General features: G+C 39.9%; 1 protein-coding gene across 1 annotated transcript in view; it reads right to left on the bottom strand.

Moving 5' to 3' along the window:
- The window catches only part of atrnl1b (attractin-like 1b), a 1,080,114-nt gene that overhangs the window by 586,279 nt on the left and 477,418 nt on the right, over window positions 1-16,417 (bottom strand). Inside the window, exon 22 of the mRNA XM_041209279.1 lies at window positions 2,044-2,138. Within this exon, the coding sequence (XP_041065213.1) occupies window positions 2,044-2,138 (95 nt within the window). The remainder of the gene's footprint in view (window positions 1-2,043; window positions 2,139-16,417) is intronic.

Consider the following 16,417-nt stretch of genomic DNA (forward strand, 5'->3'; position numbering starts at 1 on the left):
GCAATCTACATTAATCAAGCCTAAGCAGTTATGTTTTGCATATGATACCTAACAGGAATGGAACATCCCACCATTATTAAACTTATTTTAAACTTTTCTTTGAAGCAAATATTCATCAAATGCCTCATCGATGCATTAACTGGTTTTGATATAAATCTACTCCAAATATTGAACACCATGATGGAAAACATTCTTCTTTGTATCAACTGCAGCTTTTCAAAACTGCCTGTGCCCTCCAGTTCTACAGCATACAGTCCATCAAGGAATCCTGGATTATCTATACGTTTTATGGTATATTAAAGTCCGCAACCGTCATTTCCCTCTTTCTTTTCCAATTAAAGCTTGTATAATTCTTCCAGCATCCCTTTATAACTTTAAGAGTTTAAAGTTCCAGTATCCTAAAATCCACGTCAAATATATTGACGTGCTTTGACAGAACATCAAAGGTGGCACAAACAATTCTAAATGCAGCTTTACAAGATGCACTAAGGGAAAAAAAACTCTGCCTTGTCTATTGACACCCTCAATTTGAACATTACCAAGAACAAAAAGGCAGGCTAATTTCAATATTCTCTAATAATGTAAAAAGGGACAGTAGGTTTTAAGCAATATAGCATCTCATTATTTGCCTGAGCTGCACTCCTTGGCACTCTTTTCACTGGAACCTTGTCCCTGCTACGCAAGAGTGCTGTAAACAGCAATCCTTTAACCTCTGTTGAAGGGTCATTCGGACTCGAAATGTTAACGGTGTTCTTCTCCGCAGATGCTGCCAGACCTGCTGAGTTTGTCCAGGTATTTTTGTTTTTGTTTTGGATTTCCAGCATCTGCAGTTTTTTGCTTTTAATCCTTTAACCTCGCCATGGCTGCAGCTCTTCTGTTTCACTGATCAAAGGCTTCTCAGCTGTCAGTTTCAGTGAAGCACACCCTGCTGTAGACTCACCTCAGTGACCCTTGGTTAAAACAGAACTTAATGAACTATTTGAATATTTAAGTGCCTTACTCAACAGCTAAATGGGAATTTCCCACTTGCTTTCAAATACGTTTGAGTGAGACCCAACGTCACTTTTAAGAGATTTAACTCTCCGCACGGAGCTTAACATGCCTCCCCTTGGCTGTAAAAATTCTGTGCTTTGATTCAGCTGAAAATAGAAACCACCTTCTACTGCTGGACATTATTACAAATGTAACTGTTCATTCAAGTTACCCTTAAGTGATCAACTTATAAAAAGAAAATTAATAATTATCTACATATTCTATCAATTCCAAGTTTGCGACTTGTAAAATGTTGAAAAGTAGCTGATAATTACATTCATGCAAGTGTAAAATAATGCTGAAAAGACAGGCGTGGCAATGTGTTTTGGCAACATGTCTTGCAAATTGCTTTTAATTTTGATTTGTCCTATTGGCTTTGCATTATATTTTGGAAGGAATTAGGATTATAAAATCAAATAATACAGATGATGAAAAATCAAAATAGTTAAACATAGTAAAGTGTCAAATATCTGCACTTTCATTATCCACGAGTTTTTATTGAAGTTGTGTTTTAGTTTTACATAAATCAACTAAAACACAAGTGAGCATTTTAATCAAATTTTCATAGACTCTGTCTCTTGGCCTTACAAGATAATTAATTTAAAATCTGCATCGCCAGTGCCTGGCAAAGTTTGCTATGCATGCATTTTCACAGTTTAGGATCAGAACCTGAGACCAATGAGAATCAGGACTAACATGCTCACTGCAAAATCCAAGAAGTTCTCTCATAAAATGTACGCTGCCAGCATCACAGTGCAAACAACAAGAATACCAATACATACACAACATCTTATTGGCGAATCAGTTACATTTTAAATACACAGAAGCAGTGAAAAAGTTCTGTAGCATGGATGCATACAATTCTTAGAACACAGTGATTTGCCCTTCGAAATATATTTACCAGTAGTCAGTGCCAAGCATGCAAATTCTTAGTCCACAAAGTTTGGAAGAAAAAAAATCAAAAGGTTTGCATGAAAGAAAGGCAACACTATCAGTACAAACAAGACCAACCTGTTCTGGGGTAGCCATGAAGTTGATAGCTGTGTAATGGCGGTCATCATCCTGGGTGAGGCTGAAGGTGAACTGATAGTCAATCAAAAGACTGTCTGTGGACAAGATTCAAAAAGTAGATCATAAGTGTTGAATTCCCAGAAAGTACAATTTTCTCTTCATGTGCGTACGGCAAAAGTAACCGAGGATAGAAATGATTTCTTCTCCATTTACAGGGAAGAGATGACAGCTCACTTGCTGGCACATGGCATTCCATAGAACAATAATGGAATCAATAGTTGTACAAGAATAACATTTCTGTCATATGTAAGGGGCAATTTTAAAATTCACATCCATCATTTACATTTCCTAGCTAAACAACATATCTACTCTAATGGCTCACATACTGCTCAATTCTGATCTTTAAAGTGAACTGATCAATAATACAACTATATGATCACTGGCCATGAACATGGTTTACAATACATGGCGCAGGTAAATAGAACGATATGGTCAAGTCTCTGCCTAATCATCTGGTTAATGGTCATATTTCTATTTATATGCAAACAGAAACACCATGGGCTAGAGCACCTAATCCAAGCACAGAAAGTTAATGGACCAATTCACTCCCTGTTCACTCCCATTTCATGCATGAAGGCTTAGTTTTTGAATGTTTAAATGAGCATTTATAGCAGTATATTAATACATTCCCTCTATGAACTGGAATGTATTTAAGATCCAATTTGTTAAAAACAATGACTAAAGCAAAATACTGCAGATGCTTGAAATCTGAAAAAACTGCTTTTCGCTCTCTCCATAAATGCTGCCTGACCTGCCAAGTATTTCTGACATTTTTTGTTTCTATTATTAAAAAGCTGTGTTAGTTCTTCACCGTTCATTCTTGTCTAAATTATTAAATGGGCTGTGTTAATGTAGTAATTATGGGTTTTTTAAATGTTGGACTGTATCCTTAAGAATAATCCTGTGATATAAGATCATATGATCTGTGTAAACCAATGTGTTAGCGCGGGCTACTTCCATAGTCAGTGGAGAGATAGATATGGAGTTGAAAGCACACATAGAGTTGCTGCTGGCTATGTTGTAAATAAACCTAATGTTTCCACTTAGAAAGTTGGCTGCAGATCAGCTCTATATTACAAATAGGCAAGTCGGCCATGCTACAACAAACTGGCGACGAGGATAAGTCACGGTAAATCAAGATAAATCGGAATTGGTACCATGCCTCATCCAGTGATTGTGAGTATCAATGTCTGTTTAAAATAGCAGAAGGTATACTCACCCAAAATGCCACAATTTGATAGAATCGATCCCTTTGAGCCAGCCACAGACGATTGGTCTGAGCATATCGTTCTTCTTCCAAGCGAACAAAATCATGGGGAAGAGAAGAGGCAAGCAATCCTCTTCAGCACTTATGGGAGCAAAACCTACAGTCGAAGTTTGACGGCACCCAGTGCCCCAGATTTGAAGAATTTTGCAGAATTAGTGGACCTCATGAAGGGGTATTTTCAACCAAAGCCCTCAGTCACGGTGCAGAGGTTCTGGTTCAATTTGCGAAGTAGAGCCACAGGTGAGACAATTGCTAGCTATGTGGTGAATTTGAAGCAACTAACAGAACATTGCGAGTTTGGCAAGACTCTGAATGACATGCTGAGATCGTTTATTGTGTGGTGTGAAAGAAGACACTATTCAAAGAAGGTAGCTGGCTGAAGTGAATCTGGATTTTAAGAAGGTGTTAAAAATCCCGCTGGCCACAGAAAGCGCTGTAAGAGATTCACAAGCAATGCAAGGGGCACAAAATAGCACTGTACTACAAATCAGGTGGGAACAGTCAGCTGAAAGAGGTGTGATAAAGCCAGACTCTGCCACAAAGCTGGAAGCAGCCCCTATTAACCGAAAATTAAGAAATAATTTAGCAGCTAAACCGAAGAACAACTTTAATCGATGTGGAAACAGTCTTTTAGCGATGGTCAGTTTAAAAAAGTAGAATGTTATTTTTGTCATAGAAGTATATATGAGACAGTGCAAAGATTTAAACAAGCTTGCAAACAATCGGAGAAGCCCAATGAAATCTACATTGTAGAACAGCCTGAAACAACAAATTCTGTCAAAGCCTGAAACAACAAATTCATTGTTTAACATGAAAGTTGGGAAGACAAAGCCAATAGTTGTCATAGTACAAGTGAATGGTAAACCTGTAAAAATGGAAGTAGACACATGAGCTTCCACTACTGTAATTAGAGAACACACTTTCAGATATTTAAATAATGGTGAACATCAAATAAATTTGGAACAAACATCTGCAAAATTGATAACGTATACAGACGAAGAAATCCAAGTAAAAGGTATTGGCAGAGTAACCGTCCATTATAGAAATCAATTGGCACAGCTACCCGTGATGGCATTGAGAGGCAGAGGGCCAAGCCTTCTAGGGCGAAACTGGTTAAGGGAAATCAACCTTGATTTGCCAGCAAGATTTTAAAAAGGAAGCTGGAAGAGTTCATATCTTGAAAAAGGAAGAAGGCAAAGTATGGCAGAAAGAGCCTGGAATGCGCAAGGACCACAATAGGATGGAAAAGGAGTGTAAGTACTCAACAACCTGAAGAAATGCAGCCCATCTCAAACAAAATCATGGAAGAATAGCAGAAGAAACTCAAGGGGACCCTGCTGAATGACTGAGTTCAAGATGAAGTGAGTAACCTTCGCAAGGAAAAGGAAAACCTACTGAAAGACCTTCACACACTTCCAGAGGGACAAACGTTGACCTGGGGGAATCTTGTAGAGTGTGAAGAGAAACAGAATTCAGCACCTCTCTGAACAAACTGAAGAACCAGTTGGCAGAGAAGACACATCAATGTTCAAGTTTCCAGGAGGCAGCCAACAAATACAAAAAAGAGACAGAAAAGCTGAAGAATCAGCTAAATGAAGTCAAAGAGGCTTTGAAAGCAAAAGTCGGAAAGCTTGCCAATAGGCAAGCAGATAATGAAGTTTCGGGAGGCTCAACTATTGAACTAAGACAAGTTGAGATTTCACCTGACAGAAGTCTGGCTGACAATGAAATCAAAATGAAGGACAAGTCTAAACTCTGTGGTAGAAAGAAGACGGCACAAAAGAAGAAGGTGCTGAAAAGAAAATAAAATGGTGGCTGGTAGCACCTATAAACACTCGAAGGAGGCAATATCGAACTGCGCCTATTGATATTATTCCAGTGACCCACAATAGTTTGCTGGATGATGATGCTGAAGATAAATTCAAAGAGGTACAAGTTACTTCCAAGGCGTTATCTGGAAAGAATTCTAGATGCTGTAGACAAATATGAACAAGTTAACACGTGATTCGTTGAAGATCAAGCTTGCACACTTTCTTTTTCATGACAGAACGAGCCCCCATACGATGACAGGAGCAACACCTGCAGGCTTGTTGATGAGACACTGTCTTAGGACAAGACTGAGCCTAATATTTCCAAATTTGGAGAGGGTGGAGCAGCGACATCCCATACTAATCAAGAAACCACCTGAAAGACTGAACTTATAAATTTCATGACCTGTGTAAGTATTATTATGTCATGAGATAAATATAATTGTAAATACAATATGTATAGCAAAGTTAAAGGGGGAGGAATGTAGTTATTATGGTTTTGTTAAATGTTGGGCTATACATTTTAAGAATAGCCCTGTGATGCAAGATCACATGAGGCAGCACATGCTACCTCCACAGTCAGCGTAGAGATAGTGATAGAATTGAAAGCACACACGTAATTTATTGCTGGCTGTATTGTAAATAAACCTAATGTTTCCACTTAGAAAGTTATCTGCAGATCAACTCTATTACAAATAGGCAACTCGATCATGCTACAACAGTTAACAACAGAAGAAACAGAAGCTTGAGTAGGCCATTTGGCCCCTCATACCTGCTCCACCATTCAATAAGATCATGGCTGATCTGATTGTGGTTTTAACTCCATTTTCCTGCCTGCCCCCTTGTTGATCAAAATTCCATTTAATTCAGCTTTGAATATACTCAATGACCCAGCCTCCACTGCCCTCTGTGAAGAGAATTCCAAAGGCTAATAAACATCTGAAGAAATTTGTCCTCATCTGCATCTCAAAAGGGGAAGCTCCTTATTTTAAAACTATGCCTCCAGATTACCCCATGAGGGGAAACATCCTCTCAGAATCTACCCTGTCAAGCCCCCTTAGAATCTTATATGTTTCAATAAGATCACTTCTCATTTTTCTAAACTCCAATGAGTGTAAGGCCAACCTGCTGAGTCTTTCCTCATAAGACAATCCTTTCATCCCAGTAAAAATATTTATTTAAGATATTTGCTTAAAGTACATGTTCATCAGGTCAATGGCAAAACAAAATGTTCATTGCAGATCTAAAATTTCACTTCATGGGCTGAATTTTGCCCTTGACGGGCAGGCAGGCCCGACTGTCTCAGCGGCGGGCAGGCAGCCGATCACCGCCACCAAAATGGGCGGGCCTTAGGCTATGCGCTTCCTGTGCAGGTGGGGGATTCCCCAAATGCGCGAAAGAGCGCACATCTCCCTGAGGTTAAATGCTGCCTCAGGGAGATTGCTGAAAGGTTGTCAAAGTTTAAATATAGAAAAATTTAAAAATCATTAACATGTCCCCCTCGTGTGACAATGTCACACAAGATGGGACACGTTAATAAAGTGCACAAAAACTTTATTAAACTTTTTTAAAACCGACATGAAACCTCATCTCATCTGTGGATGAGGTTTCATGTTTTTTCAGAAGCCCATCAGGGCTCCTGGCCTGCCCACCAACCTTAAGGTTGGATGGGTAGGGCCTTTAATTACTTTAATTACCCTGTCAATGGCCTCAATTGGCCATTGACAGGTCGGTGGACGGACGGCTGATCCCCGCCTTCCTGAATATTTAAATGGGGCAGGATGACGTTGGGGGTTCTGCCCGACGTCATCCTGCATCATTTTCGTGTTGGCGAGTAGGCCCCGCCCCCAGTTCACCGACGGGAAAATTCAGCCCTATAAATTTCAATGTAAACAAATGTATATTTAATCTGTATTTAATAATACAAATTTACATATTTAAAAACCTACTTTACTGTTTAAAAAAATCATTATCCTTCAGATATGTAAATGTCTGTAAAATAATGGCATAGCAAGTTATGGAACTATTAACACAGATCCAACTTTAATTTCAAGAGTACATTCACATAGTGCGGTATGTAGCAACTTCAGATCAATGCTGCAGTTAAGTGCAGCTTGAATCCAGAGTCAGGACCAAGGTAGTACTTGTGCAAAGAATAGTAAGGCAACTTGGAAACAGTGTTCTCTGCTTCATTGCCAGTTCAGTCCTCAGAACTCAGTTTACACAGTCAGCAGCATTCTTTCAAAGTCCAACTGCTGTGCACCAACAATATACTTGTAGTGGGAATGAACAGTAAGATACCTTTCTATCAGGGCTCCATCAAGTGCTAGGGAGGAAGCAGTAATCTCAGTCACAACATAAATGGGGAGCACCAAGTGATCACCTATCATCACTTTCACACAGTTCTAAGCAGGCAGAGTATAGTCATTAACAGCAGAGAAGTAGTATCTAAAGTTCCAGGGAACACAACTTTCATGCTATCAGCTGTTCAGTTTAATGGTCAGCTTTTTGTTTGCCGAGGAGTCAACACAAGGACCATTCCAGCCTCCCAGTCTTTCTGTTTCGGGGTCTTGGGGCTCATGCCTGGGCAGATCTCAATCCTCGTCTTAAACTCCCAACATTAATGGCTAGGAATTGCATACCGTTTACAGAATAGCAAAGGCAACAATTCTGGCTGTTGACACGGAGCAGATGGTAAGGAGAAGTCTATGACTTGCTCAGTGTCTTAACCAGGCTTGGTTCAGATTAGGCAGGGAAAAATGCATCCATTGTGGGATGGAGGAGAATGGGATGGAGAGTGAAGTTGAGTGGTAAATCAACAGGGGAAATGTACAGTAGTAAGTGGGAGTGGATGGCAGTGTAAAATGGAAATGACTGCCAGTAAAGGAGAAAGTAAATGGATGGTATAAGGGAAAGGGAAATTAATGGTTAGAGAGAAAGGGAAATGAATGGCAATGAAGGCAACAGACATTTAATTAAAGAATCTATTCAGAAAGCACAAAAAGAAGACCCTTGCATTTTCTTCAAGCCCGTGTTGTGGAAAAAGGAATAAAAAAGGAAAGTAGTCAATCAAATGGGTGGTATAGCTCATAGAAATGGAAAGTCATATGGAGGCCAGTTCCAAAGGCTGCAAAATGGATTTGTTCTTCTGAATTTCACGGAATTTTACCTTTCTTGCACTCAGTATGTCGGAAATAATGAATTTACGTAAAGATTACAAATACAAAGACGTGCAGACCTGGGAGAATTAATTAAACTTTGAGATTTTATTTAGCTTTCAAAGTCTATAAAATTTATTTATAAAGGAAAAACAAAACTATAAATGTGATTTATAGATTAAGCTCAAAGACCCAAGGCACCTTTTCTTTGTCAAATTAATTCACCTGGATCAATGATTTTCAATAGTAAAGAATATGTTAATGAATTCATATTGATCCCATAATCCAACTAAAGTCATGGCATCTGCAAAATAAGCTGTTTTACTTCGTATTTGTGGTTCAAAGTAAATTGAACCAACATCCAAAATGAACAACCAATAAAAAGGTAGGCAAGCATGCTGACATATGCTGCAACATTTAAACATGAAGCTGACTTATTTTAATAATGTGCCTTCAACTTCAAGCAATTCAGTGTGACTCAATTTAACCTAAAGGTCATGTGTCTCTTCATCTACCCTCCCTGCCTCAAACTTCAATCAGCTGGGTGAAGTTCAAAGCCAAATCGAGGCAAGTGGTATGGTAATGGGGGAAGGTATCACCGGATGCCATTAACAGTGGTCACAGAGATCCACATCCCAAAACCGACCTATGCCACACACAGGAGGCTGAGACAGCTGAACAGCTGACAAGGCAAGATGAGGGGAAAGTAGGACAAAAATATACAAAAAGTGAAAAGTATTAACAACATGATTTAAAATGAAACTTGTTTGAAAATTAAGGAGAAACTTCATTCAAAATTTCTGTGTATAAAACATTTTAACCAAAGTTTGTAATTTAAATTGTTACTTAATTTACTAATGCTCCAATTACATATGAATCAAAATACCATTCTGAGGATGGCTTTCTTGTGCCTGGCTGACAACATTATACATACAGGCAAATTAAAGCGTGATAAGTGGCCATGTCATTCTCAGTTGAAATATTTTAGCAAGTTATAACTCACTTTTAGGGTGTATATTTGGAACCATAATTAGCCTCTTCAGTCATGTGAAAATATCAACTCATCAAGACATTCTTTTTACAGAGCATAAATCACTTATTTTTTTGTGAATCTTTACACCAAAATATCAAGGAGAAAATGAACTTATTGAAAGGAGGAATCAAGTATAACCAAACTATACAGGATTAGTGAACTAATGTAAAATAAAATTAGACATCAGTACTGATAGTGAAGAACACCACACTTGCAAAATAAAAGTGATTATATATGAACCCTCAACATTATTGATGAAATATACAGGCATATAAATAGGGCAATTTAAAAAGACTCACCTCCTCAAGTCATTTTAGCCTAGAAATAATTGTTGGTGAAATTAATGGGCGAACAAATAATGGTTTCATATGACATTCCTCTGTCCGCTATTTTGATGCACCATTATGCCTCTACTAAAATAATGGACAATAAAAGATCATCAGAACTAGATAAACTTTACACTTACCAACAGTAACTTCTAGGCTACTACCTTTTTGTAAAATCCATTAAACCTTCTTCATGGCATTTTTCAAAAGCAACCAAAAATATTTTTCTACTTCGCAATGTCAGAAAATGCTTTGTTTTCTGCAATGAATGCTATTTCTCCACATCAGAAACAACCTGCTTATCTGTTCAGGCAAGTGCCTCAACTTGATTATGATTTATTTTTTTAAAAAGTGGTACAGTAATGCATAAATAAGAGATTACAAAGTACAGCAGATAGTTGGGGTACCATCAAAGTGCAGAACATCTCATTGTTTGGAGGCTCGACTCCAAACTCCTTCAAAGGCTGTGACTCATGCTAGCCATTCCAGTGCGAGAGACTACCTTACTAATGTGGTCAATTGTACCTGCCCAGACAGAGTAAACATCATTCAGGTCATCCCACTTTGGCAGGGAGGCAAGGGGATGCGTGCTTCAAAGCCAAAGCTGATCTTTCCCTTCACACAATGCCATTTCAATTGGAGTGAATGAACTGACCAGGAACAAGCATCCTGGCTTACTTTCCTCCCCTTATCTCAGTTGTCGTGTTTGCCCCACACCCAACTAAAATCAGTTCCTGCAGCAAAGATCAAATGTTGGATGATCCTGGTTCCACTGAAGCATTTCAGGAGTAAGTTTTACTCACCAGCAACAGTTTAAAGAGATAGTCATTAAGTGTACTTGAATATTGAGTTATTTGAAGGAATAACTTAACTATCCCATTTTTGGGCCTTTTGGAAAGATTTGAGTTTTGTACAATTACATTAATATTCGGGGACAACAATTCCTCCAGATGTACAATCTGAACTCTCCGCAAGCAAGATTTTGCAGTCAGTGGCAAAGCAAGGGCACTTGCCACTAACTTTGAATTAAGTCTTGCCAAGAGGTCTAATGATTTCTCTGCCAAGGATTTCACCTCTATCATTGTGTAGTGGTACTGCAACTGATTACAGTGCTGTTTACTGGTCATGCACTGCATGGAGATGGACTGATATCACCAGGCTGTCCAAGCAGCCAATCACAGATTTCAGAGATCAACTATGCCCAGCCCCCAAAAGGAAACAAAAATCAGTAAAATAAAAACTTTTTTTTTTACATAGAACAAATGAAAAATTTAGACATTCACATAAGGTGAAGGTGGAAGATAAAAAATCTAATTAATCAATCATTTAACTGCACTCCACAATTATAAAGTTAATTTTTCAGGGTTAGTTCTGTTGTTCATCAAATTTAATTAATCACGTTGCCGTTAAAATTCCCAGTTACGTATGTTTGAGTGCATTTGATGTAACTTCATAAGGGGTTTTTAACAACAACGAGGGAGCTGAAAAGTTGCACTTCTCACTGAATTTAGCGATTGCTGGCTCTGGGAGAGTCCAGAAAATACACTAATGCTCTTCCTGGCCACATAAATCTAAAAAAAGCCACTGATTTATTGTTTCAAGTGGTGTATTTAGCCAGCAGTTCCTCTAAGGACTGCTGAATGAGCCACTCAGCACTACTGGGCAGAGCACAGTGAATGTCCCACCCATCAGTGCATAGAAATGCTATTCAGATCCTGCATAGGTCTTACAATTTAAATACTGAACTAAGGTTCTAATTTGGGTCAAAGTGCTAACCCCAGCCATTGAGTCCTGATAGAGAATGGAGTTGACTAGAACTTGGGCAATCAATGGCCTGGAGGTATTTTTTTTTCGCTAATCTATTCTGCTAGCCAACCTGTTTTTCAGTGTGAACAACAGTCTGATGAAAATCCCCCTCCCGCCTCAATGGCTTACTTACCCTGTAATAAGTATTGTAAATTAAGTGTTATGTTAACCAAAGGACTGTTAATATTTAGTTAAAAATTATCTCCACCTGTTGATTTGCATCAGCCATGGTTCAGTAGGTAGTGCTCTTGCCTTGGAAGGATGTGAGTTTACGCCAAAGAACTGAGCACAAAATCTAGGCTGACACTTCAGTGCAATACTTCAGGAGTGCTACATTGTTGGAGGTGCAGTTTTGCGGATGAGATTAAACCAAAGTCTTGTCTACCCTCTCAAGTGGACGTTAAAGATCCCATGGCATTCTTTCGAAGAGCACTCAATTCTCCCCGTGTCCTGGTTATTATTTATTCTTCAGCCAATGCCACTAAACAATCTACATTGCTGTTCACAAGATCTTACTGTGCACAAAATACTTGCCATGTTTCTTACATTTCAAAAGTACGTCATTAGCTTAAAAACATTTCACGTTGTCCTGAAACCATGAAAGGCACTAAATAAATGCAAGCCTCTTTCTTTTGTTTAAAGGAAGTACAAAAGTATGAAGCCCAGCCATACTCAAAATGCCCTCACATTAATTCAGCTCTTTACTCAGTGTTAGGCAAAAGAAATCCTTTTCATTAATGCTGCTAATGGTGTCGCCAAAACTTACTATCTAAATAACTGTTTTCAAAATCATAGTATAGGCTGATGTTAACCAAAAAGTGTTAAAACATACTGCTTTATGAAAGTTTAATTTCTAAAAGGTTGTGCACAAAATAGCAACATCAAGTAATACCTGTCAAGCTCTAAACTGAATCTCCCTGTACTTCACTCTACTATGGATTTGTCCAACAGGAATTAGGCAGACAGTTATGCTTATTGCTTAGCAGCCATTGCTCATAAGGATTTTTATGCTTCCCTTGCAATGCATTTGAACTTCAACCGCTAAAGATGAAAGGTATTGACTGACACCACTGTTTTAGCTCTTTATAGGCCTGAGGGTTAAGTAATAAGAGACACCATTCTTTATACCTAGGGATTTTACTAAGCCTTTTTATAATTACCATTTTACTTTCCTTCAAACTATTAAAATTCTTAGTACCCATCAGGGATTCTGTTATTAATTTTAAGATATTAGATATTTCCTGAAGAACATTAATTTATACTTTCAAATCAAACATAACATATAATAGGACAGTGGAGATTTATTTTCTGCTTTTATAAACTATAGAGTAAGAAGTCTTTCTTGATAGCAATTGTTGGTCCAGAATTTAATGCACACACCATCAGTAACATGTAACTACCCCAGCAATTTGTGGCCCGGAAGAGATATGCCACGAGATGTGAACTGCCAGAGATTGCAGGATGATTTGCACCACTTGCCTCGCAAAAAATTGAATTTGGTGTCAGCCTCCCAAAGAGTTTCAAGAAATTGCCTTAGTTGCACTGTTAAAACAAGTTAAACGTGCTAAAATTTTTTTTAAAACTGATACTTCATGATGCAAGGACTATTTTAATGGCAAGGCTTGCATTCCCACAATGCCAATCGAACTCAAAGCCCCAGAAATCAGATAACTGAAACTGTGGAGTAGTAAGTAAATTGTTCTTAGAAATTTTCATATTTTAATCAAAATTTTTAATTATTTCCCCACTTTTTGTTTCTTTTTTCTCCCTTAATCCAATCTTTCCTTATTTCTCTTTCTGCACTTAATTTCAACTGTAATCAACCCTACTTTCTGCTTTAGCATTCTTGTTTCTTCCTCTATCTTTAAATACCATTGGTTAAAGGAGATAGAATATTGGCCTTGTCATCCACCAAGGTCCTAGATTCCTTGATTCGCCTCGCCGCATTCCTGTCAATTCACAATTCCAGCCAATTGTGGCATGCAATTTTTAAGCTGATGTATCGGCATCCTTCCATCAAAGAGATAATGCACATGCAGCAAACAATGCATTCAGGCGGGGTGCCTTCATTTTGTTGATGGCTGAAAGTCCAATGCAAGGACCCAGCCACAAGTGTTGCACATGAAGCTGCCAAATGATGTTGACGGTTGTTGTTTTCAGCATTGGCATCTATTGCCAAGCTGCAGGAGCCCATTATGGTGGTGCATGCCAGCCCACAGAAAGTATCACTATTTCCCTCTTCTGCCAGCTGTTAACTAACTCCCAGATGCAATTGTTGATGCTAAGGCCCTTCATGACATGCTTGCAAGCATCATTGAAGTGGAGACTTGGGCTCCTCATTGGTCGTCTGGCTCCAGCTACCTCAGTCGCCTTCAACAGCACATTGCAAACCCCTACCACCTAGGAGAACAAAAGGAAACAGACACATGGGAACGTCACCTTTGGTATTCAACCGTCTTCCATCCTGCGGACATGAACAATCCACCAAAGCCACTTCTGTTTGACTTCTGCCAACACACTTGGGAGCTCTGCCTTTGACAGGACTGCTGCATTTGTGATTTTGTCCTGCCAGGATATACCCATAATGTGTCACAGAAATTGAAGATGGAAATTATTGAGCTTTTTTTCCCCTGATAGCTGTAAATTGTCCATGTTTCACAACCATACAGAAAGAATAGAGGCCTTATAAACCATCAGCTTGGTCCTAAGGGTCAGCTTGAGCATTTCATGAGTAAATTAAAAGTGGTAGCTGCTTTTCCTATGTGCATATCGAGTTCTGCATCAAGGGACAGATTGTCTATCACTGTGGACCCAAGGGAGCAGAATCTGCTAACCATTTCCAATGGGGTGTTAGTTAGTGTGATCAGGGGCAAATGTGTAACAGTTTGTCCAATAGCCATGGTTTTCTTGTGACTTATCATCAGGTATAACAAGTTATAAGCATGGGAGAGACACCCGAGTCCTGGTAGCTGAGTTTCCGTGTGGGCGTCTAGCACAGCATCATCAGTGTAGAGGAGTTCCCTGATTCCCTGATCAGGAAGCGACGTGTATTTCTCTTTGCTTTTAGCCTTGGAAGATTACAGAGATTGCTGTCTGACCTAGTGTGCAAGCAAACTCCTATGTCTCCAGGGGAGGTGGAGGTCATGAGCATGGAGAAGATACCAAACAAGCTGGAGCCTATGACATAGCCTTATTTCACTCCATTCTTCAATCCAAAACTGTCGGAAGAGGAGCCATCAAACTGTACAGTGCAGTGCATGTTGTCATGGATTGAACGGATGAGACCGAGGAGCTTCAGTGCTTTCAGGCACACTTGGGTCAACAAACAGATGGAGTCTTTCAAGTATGACCCAAGCAAAGATCTTCCCTGTGATGCTAAAGGGTAAGATGCCCCTGCAGTTGTTGGAGTCTCCTCTGTCACCTTTGTTTTTGTATAGTGTGATAATTTTGGAATCACATCTCCTGTGAAACGGAATCTAAATTCCAGCAGAGAAAGAGATCATAAAGGTGTAGCAATAGATGGTACTTTCCGTGCTTGAGACTGGACACGGTTGAGGGCCCTGTCAACGACCGTGGTTGGAAAACCTCGGTTAAGGAAGGAGGAGGACATGTCAGAGGAACTGTTTTTGAAGGTAGCATCATCAGAACAGATGCGACGGAGGCGAAGGAACTGAGAGAATGGGATGGAGTCCTTAAAGGAAGCGGGGTGTGAGGAGCTGTAGTCGAGGTAGCTGTGGGAGTCGGTAGACTTGTAATGGATATTGGTGGACAGTCTATCACCAGAAATTGAGACAGAGAGCACAAGGAAGGGAAGGGAAGTGTCAGAGATGGACATGTGAAAATGATGCAGGGGTAGAGATTGGAAGCAAAATTAATAAATTTTTCCAGGTCCCGACAAGAGCATGAAGCAGCACCGAAGTAATCATCGATGTATCGGAGAAAGAGTTGTGGGAGGGGGCCGGAGTTGGACTGGAACAAGGAATGTTCCACATACCCCATAAAGAGACAGGCATAGCTGGGACCCATGCGGGTACCCATAGCCACACCTTTTATATGGAGGAAGTGAGAGGAGTTAAAGGAGAAATTGTTCAGTGTGAGAACAGGTTCAGCCAGATGGAGGAGAGTAGTGGTGGATGGGAATTGTTCGGGCATCTGTTCGAGGAAGAAGCTGAGAGCCCTCAGACCATCCTGGTGGGGGATGGAGGTGTAGAGGGATTGGACGTCCATGGTGAAGAAGAGGCGGTTGGGGCCAGGGATCTGGAAATTGTTGATGTGACGTAAGATGTCAGAGGAATCACGGATGTAGATGGGAAGGGACTGGACAAGGGGAGAGAGAAGGGAGAAATGAGTTCCCTGGGGCAGGAACAGGCTGACACGATCGGTCTGCAGGGACAGTCTTGTTTGTGGATTTTGGGTAGGAGGTAGAAGCGGGCCGAATGAGGTTGGGCGACTATCAGTTTGGAAGCTGTGGGAGGAAGATCTCCAGAGGAGATGAGGTCAGTGACAGTCCTGGAAACAATGGCTTGATATTCAGTGGTGGGGTCATGGTCCAGGGAGAGGTAGGAGGAAGTGTCTGCGAGTTAACGCTCAGCCTCCACGAGGTAGAGGTCAGTCCGCCAGACAACAACAGCACGACCCTTGTCAGCGGGTTTGAAGACAATGTTAGGGTTGGACCTGAGAGAACAGAGTGCAGTAAGTTCAGAGAGAGACAGGTTAGAATGGGTGAGAGGAGCAGAGAAATTGGGACGACTGATGTCACGCCGACAGTTCTCAATGAAAAGATCAAGAGAAGGTAAGAATCCAAAGCTATCTGTACCTTGCGTGTCTTGCCATCCATTCTTAATTAGCACATTCTTTTAGATATCACCACCTTCAACACCTCTTTATTCTTTTGTCTGTGAGATCTTCTGATTATC

This window comes from Carcharodon carcharias, chromosome 17, assembly GCF_017639515.1.
Source record: "Carcharodon carcharias isolate sCarCar2 chromosome 17, sCarCar2.pri, whole genome shotgun sequence".
Classification (NCBI taxonomy): domain Eukaryota; kingdom Metazoa; phylum Chordata; class Chondrichthyes; order Lamniformes; family Lamnidae; genus Carcharodon; species Carcharodon carcharias.